Below are 6,816 nucleotides of genomic sequence, written 5' to 3'. Positions count from 1 at the left end.
CTACATGGGGTTTATTTGGATTGTGGCAGGCAACTGGAGATCCCAGAGGAAACTTACTCATGTAACAAAAATCCTCAAAGACAACTGTTGCTTGGTTATTTTTCAGAAAGTGATAAGTAGTCGCAATGTCAGTAGTGGCGATTAGGATAAATCACGTGCCTGGGATGATTCTATTTGCATTGCGCCTCCTTGTGGTTTTGCATAAAACAAGACAATGCAAATCTCTATCATTTGAATTCAGTTGGGCAAAGCTGGGCCTGTTCAAGCAAAAAAAGAGCAGAGACATTTTTTTTTTAAATCTAGGACTGGGACATCAAGCTAACAAAAAGGTCAAAAAAATGTCCCTCCATTTTATGCAGTGTTCCCTCATTATCAAACTTATATGCACAGAGTCAACTCATCACTTGGTTTTTAAAAAAAACACATGTGTCATGGCTCCGTGTTCTGAGCTACATGTGACCGGCGCAGCTGGCTGGTCCTGCGCAGGTTAGTGAAACGTGGACTGGAAGCAAACAGGGCCAGCCTGGCATCACCTTGGACCATCCACTACGGGGACGGAGGAGGATCGGCCTGGCAGGAAGGCGGCTTACAGCTGACCTTGACCGACAGCCGAAATTCCCACTGGAGATCGTGGCAACATTTCGTCGCTCAGACATTGTGATGTGGGTCTTCGACGGTTGACTGTTCTGCGGGCGGGTGGGATGGAGGCTGTCAACCTGGTGCTCGGCTCACTGGACCCTGGGTCCAAACTCAGCAAGGCGGCTCCTGGCTGCCATTCAGGTGAAACGACAAGATGAGATTAGATGAGATTAAAAGGTAACGGTGATGCAGTCAGTGAAGCGCATGAATCACATTTCCATCATGGAACTGCATCCCACACAAATGAATAAATAACGCAATAACTTGTAATGTAAACTGATGATTTTACACACACCTTATCAATGACTTCCTTTGTCATGTCAATTTAGAATCCACTGTTCAGGTCAGGAGTGTTCAATCTGTGCGGTTATTATATTGTTTTGCCTTGATAAGTTTCGTGAAAAGTAAAAAAAAAAAAGAGAGATACTGCTGCGGCGTGCAACGTCACGTGACCTGTTCCAGCGGGCGTCACGTTACTATGGAGACAGAACGCCAGAACGTTCGTCTGTTTTCGTGCGACGTCTGCTCCGCTCTGCAGTCACAATGTTCCGAAATAATTATCAGGTAAATGACTCGCGTTGTGGCACTGAAACCCGGAGCTCGCAGAGGAGCGTTAGCTGGTTTCCATTGTTCCAGGGCGCAGGTGGGATCGAGCTGTTCAGCGCCAAAGGAAGCGACCCAGTTGGAAAGTGGAAACTCAGCGGGACTTCGACGTCCATCCGGAGAGTGAGTCGCTCTTGTGACCTTAAAAAAAAGTCATAAACGTAAACTCCATTCTGTAAACTTACTCTGATGTCTTTGCGTTCTTACGCACATGCAGGTAAAACATTAGCGACTAAAGGCGGGTGACAACAGGGGTGAACGATTGAAAAAGTACCGTATGAAGCTGGTACTTTTGACGTTTGCTGCTGGTTATTTGGATACATCTTGGCCCCCTGTCTAGTGTCTCAGCTATCAAACAAATTTTAAAATAGTTTGCATGGCTTCACATCTATCCTACTCATGATCTCTGCTGGCTCCAGACTGAAGCGCAAAATGATGATGACCTGTAACCAGCCAACCTCCAAGCTTTTCCAGATGGAAAGCAGCCTGGAATCAGATGGCGATTCTCTCGCCCTTTCGACTGACAACTTAAAAACCCCATCCCAAAAGACGCTGGATAAATAATGTTGATCTCAAATAAGGCGACCATCCTGGCCGTCTACTGTTCTAAACAGAGAGCGTTTGTTTGTTGCCATCTGTGACCTCTGCTTCTCCTCCTCCTCCTGCTTCTGTGCAGGAGTATAATAAGAAACTCAGGGGGCTTGTTTACTGTCTCGAAGGTGGCTGCCAGACAGTAAAGATGCAAATGCCAGCTAATGAAAAGATGTCTCGTAAGTTGAACTCAAAACATTTGTGTTTTTTTTTTTTCAGGTCGAATAGTCATATATATTTTTTTGTCATTCATAGTTGGACTGGTGCAACAGTTCCTGGTTGTACAAGTGAATGTCCCTGAAGATAAAGATTTTTCTATTGAGCTTGTGTAAGTACCCACATCGCCTACTCTCAAAATCAGTTGACTCTGTCTGAAACAGCTTTATATGTTGCTTTCCAGAATTACAGATAAGATTCAGCTCAAAAGGAGACTTTACCTTTCAACAGTTCACAAAGAGTTATCGACAACGCTCTGGCATGCCAGGATACCTTTCATGGGACTGAGACGCAATGTGGTACGTGCATGGTATCATTCACACGACGTTGTCATCTTATTATTTTCATATGTACAGCACAAACCTGTGTAGAAGAAAAGGCATTCAATGCACAAGGCCCTTTGGTATTACCTTGGTGAAAGTAATCATGAAGCCAGACAAACAAAAAGCAAATTTCCATGACTCAGTTGAAACACAAATGTAGAAACGTACAACCTTAATTCATCCACTTGCCATAGCTCGCTTCCTTAACGGGGTCATGGGAACAGGCACTCCAGTTATTTAAATATACCTTTGTTTTCCTTACAATCCAAAAGAACAAGTGCCTGCTAGGCAGGCATAGCGTGAGCAGCATGAATAGACCAGCAATGAAAAGAGTAGGATCATTTGCCCTTCAAACAAACCTTGTAATGTTGACTTTTTAACTAGCTATTCCGCCAAAGAGTCGCTTATTGAGTCTTCCCACGTTCCATCTATAACAACAGTTCAATTTTCTCTCATCTTAGTGGTCCACACTCTTCATTGATCTGGTTTCCTTCACTGGAAAACTGTTCAAAGATACTGGATTTTCTACTCTGGATGGCATCTCCTTGTCGGCAACATGTAGAGTGAGGCGAATCTTCACCATGAACCCTGAGCTGTCACTTGCAGCAAAATATGGTAATGCGTCATTGACTTGTTTTTTTAGAAACATGTATTTGTGTGTGTTGTTTGCATTTTTAATTTTGCATTAAATGGATGAGTTCATTTTTAGATAGTGAAATTTAATATGAAAATATTCCTTCCAGGTCCTTGAGGTAAATGCTTTTATCGAAAGAGGAAATGTTGTGACAAGTCTTCAACTGGGGAAAATGCAATTTTAATGCGACCTCCAAAATAATTAACAACAGAATTAAAGGCGTGTTTTTTTTTTAAGGTTTATTTTTCTTATTTCATAAAGCCAACTTTCACCACTGATTTGTTTGAATCTAGACACATTTTTCTGCGAGGCGGCTCTGGTGGACGCGATCCCTCACAGTTGTCGACTCCCGTCAGACGTTGACCATCAGCCTCAGATTTGGAGCATGGAGACCCTCAATGAAAGAGGTATTTTCACGACTCCAAATTCAGAGTAAAAATTCATTTTTTGTTAAAAAAAAAACAAGCAGCTTGAGGAAGGCATTTTGTGTCGTGGGATGTGTATAGTTTCTTGAGGACGTTTAATAAAATTCATCGATTGTCCAATGGCTGATATCAGGTCGTGTCTTTCAGATGACTTTTTATCCTCGATAACAGACAACACGACTATCCCCTGGAGGTATTAAAATGGGAAGCTTTCTGACGGATAGAATATCAGGGTTTCCACTCACTCTTATATTCGAATGAGATTTCAGTATCTCAGGTCCCGGGAGAACTGCTGTATTCTTATTACTTCAAAAGTCATTTACTGCATTCTTTAATATTCCACTCTTGCTTTAGTTGACACACCATCAGATAAGTCGGAAAATATTTAAAAGCATTATCGGGGACCTTTAACATCAGCTATTTTCCTATACGGATTCAAAATGACAGGGCTTTGCTGGTCCAATTATTTTCCCTTAATACTTTCACATAAGGCACAGGAAATGCTGGTCATGACTAAAAGAACAAAACACAAGCTTTCAAGAAATGCTGTGAGGAGTTCTTTCATCTGACAGAGAGTAAGATGAAGAAAGAAGCTAGTCGTGGTGATATCTGCGTCTCATTTTAATTACTTATACGCCCTGTTATGAGGAGCATGTGGGGCTAAAACACTTGAGGTGTCAAGAACGAAGCTATTACTCCGTCTTTTTCCTGCATTTCCCATCAAGTGTTGCCATAGCAAGTCCTTTCGGGTTTTCCCCGGGGTTTTGTTTCTCTGGGGGTGTAGGAGCACATAGGCTTCCTCCACTGATGGTGATATTGCAGGGCGCTTTTCACTACCTCAAAACAAAAACAGTGGAAGGTTTAGGGTTAGAAGTCCAAGGAAATCTCAGCAGAGGGCGTCAAAATCCCAACATGAGCCCCTGGAGAACCCTGACCATCATCTCGTCACATGAACCTCATTGGTTGTTTTGCATGCCCACCGTCGCTGGCATTCGTCTCCAAACCTCTCCACCCGAGTCGTCCCTATGATAGACCGATCTCTAGTCACACCCAGCTAAAACACAGCTTCTTCAACTCTCCCTTCTAAATGAATCAAAGCCTCTATATCCTTCGGCAGCTCCGCCCTGAAAAGCCTTCCTTGCATTTCATCTGTGGTCTCCACCTCTTCCATCCTGTTTGCACTTGTGTCTTCAACGGAACGTTGCCACCAAGAAGTGATAGAGAAACAGAATTGGTGATCATTTTTCTGATGGCGTGGTGACGCTCACTTACATGTAGCGGAAACCCTGGTTGACTGAACACCTGAATTGTTTTCTCTGACTCACCTCTCTGGATTATCGGTTCCTCCGTCTCCCATTTACACTCCTGAATTATGTCTAGTGTTTCTCACTTTCAATCCTTATCTCTTCAGCTCATTCCTCCACCTCTCCAGCTTCTTCTCCACCGCCTCTTTACTCTCACGAGTGATGGAGAGTAAAGTTAAAGCAGCTATGCATAGTTTAAGAATATTAGTTTTTGGCGCTGCCACTGGTAAAATACTGTAACTGCAAACTGTCATGGAGCTTCCCAGTCCCTGCCCCCATCCCACGTTTGTTTATGAGGAAGGATTGTGGCGAAACAGCGACAAATGTGATCACAGAACTCTGTCAAACATATGCTTATAAAGGAACTCTAGTAACATCTGTCATTCAACATCAGGATTTGAACTCCGTCATTTTACCAGTGAGGAACGCCTGGATCCAGCGGGAGGCTGAAGCAGCTTTAACACAGATTGAGCCAGATAATAACTTTATGTCGACGGCCCGTTTCAGAACGCTGTTCACAAATTGCTTCACTGACAAAACAACGTGAACGCAGAATACTAAAGATGGAGGTGCAGCTTTTTTCCTGTCTAGTTCTATTACATCGTGACTCAGCGTGTTTCAATAAGTACAAAGCGTGAGCGTCAAAACGTCTGCTAGCACTTTTATTTTGAGTTGACTGTGGAAACAGACGTCTGCACGAGAAACTAGTCTTTTTCAATAAGTTCCAGAACAATTGCCAGGGATGTTGAAATGCTGACGGTGGTGGCGTCTCTCGGCAGCTTGGCACCGATCGAGAGTGGAGTCAGCTGCGGGAACACAGTTGTGATGGAACAGTCACACTTGTCAAATCCAGATAGTCCGTCAACACTGCTAATAAGACTAAATCGGCTAAACTCTCTTTTCTGTCTGACAAATCACCCAATAAATGCCAGCAGGCGTTAGCCGTCAGCGGCTAATGTCGGAGCTAACCCGTTTGGCTGGCTCCTCTAACACACCAAAGACCCGCGGTAAACACAAAGAATGACTTGCAATGTAAATCCTTTCATCATCTGAGCTCTTCAGTCGTCCTGTGGTTACATGGCCGACAGGAGTCGCCCAGAGAAGGTTATGTTGCATAGACATTTGTTATGCTAACAGCTAGAGAGCCAGAATCTGTGATTTATAACCGTTCACTATGAAGCCTACCATCACCAAGAATATGAAAACAATATATTTGTGTCAAACTACTCAGAATTGAGTAGTTTGACATGACTGAAACTGTGTACTTTTGAACTCAACACCTGATAAAATAGCACAAGTAATTGCTTTTTTTATGCCACCGTTGATACATAATAATGACATAATTCCTCAGGTGTTCATAATTGCACCTGAGTCGTGCTCAGAGAGCCGGCATTATCCCCTCTTATTAAAACACACGCTTGAGTAATCCATTTTAATGCCTCTGTGGCCACTTTCTTTATAAACACCTGTTTGTTCGGTGAGCCGTCCCAGTCAAGTTGAATTTATTATTATCAAGTTTATTAATAGTCTCATTACAATCACCTGGCTAATTTCAACTTAAATGATTGTGATTAAAGCAGACATAATGGAACCGTTGTTATGCGACGACATCTGGTGCCTTGTCAGGTTCCATCAAAAGCGAAGACATCCTCATTTTTATGTTGTGTACACATACATTTCATTTATTGTGCTCTGGTTTCCTCTCATGGTCACACAGTGGTTAATTGTTGACGATACATTTTCAGCGACCGATGAGGATCGAGTTGCTTCCCGCTTATAGACGGGAGTTGAAGGGTGAATGAGGACAATTATAAATAAATAATTGCATTGTATTCTGTTTTGCGAAACTGATGATGTATCACAGCTGAAGGTTTTGTGCTGGGTTGTGCGATTTAACTTCTGACAGGGCCACAAAATATAATGTGACAGTCGTGAGTGGACCGCAATCCAAAAGACAGAAGACAAAGACAATGAGTGTTAAACTGAGCTTAAATTTTGTTGATATCATAAAACAAATGAGAAATATAAAAACAATAATACCAGCAGCACCCACTAAGTTTAAGAAGGAAAATAGATCTTGT

General features: G+C 42.7%; 1 protein-coding gene across 4 annotated transcripts in view; it reads left to right on the top strand.

Annotated features, from left to right (window-relative positions):
• Nucleotides 1–1,097: 1,097 nt before the first annotated feature.
• The window catches only part of cfap20dc (CFAP20 domain containing), a 30,881-nt gene continuing 25,162 nt past the window's right edge, over nucleotides 1,098–6,816 (top strand). For 3 of the 4 annotated variants that reach the window (XR_008414888.1, XM_053868769.1, XM_053868768.1), the window contains exons 1-6: nucleotides 1,165–1,365; nucleotides 1,919–2,012; nucleotides 2,089–2,161; nucleotides 2,234–2,348; nucleotides 2,834–2,987; nucleotides 3,300–3,413. Coding sequence is in view for 3 of the 4 variants with exons in the window: in XM_053868769.1 (XP_053724744.1) it covers nucleotides 1,183–1,365; nucleotides 1,919–2,012; nucleotides 2,089–2,161; nucleotides 2,234–2,348; nucleotides 2,834–2,987; nucleotides 3,300–3,413 (733 nt within the window). In the remaining variant the exon portion in view is untranslated. Of the gene's footprint in view, nucleotides 1,366–1,918; nucleotides 2,013–2,088; nucleotides 2,162–2,233; nucleotides 2,349–2,833; nucleotides 2,988–3,299; nucleotides 3,414–6,816 lie in introns of all 4 variants that reach the window. The other variant, XM_053868770.1, reaches the window with a different exon arrangement.

Source organism: Synchiropus splendidus, chromosome 6 (genome assembly GCF_027744825.2).
Source record: "Synchiropus splendidus isolate RoL2022-P1 chromosome 6, RoL_Sspl_1.0, whole genome shotgun sequence".
Lineage (NCBI taxonomy): Eukaryota > Metazoa > Chordata > Actinopteri > Syngnathiformes > Callionymidae > Synchiropus > Synchiropus splendidus.
The sequence above is the reverse complement of the archived record's forward strand: the minus strand, read 5'-3'. Positions and strand labels throughout refer to the sequence as shown.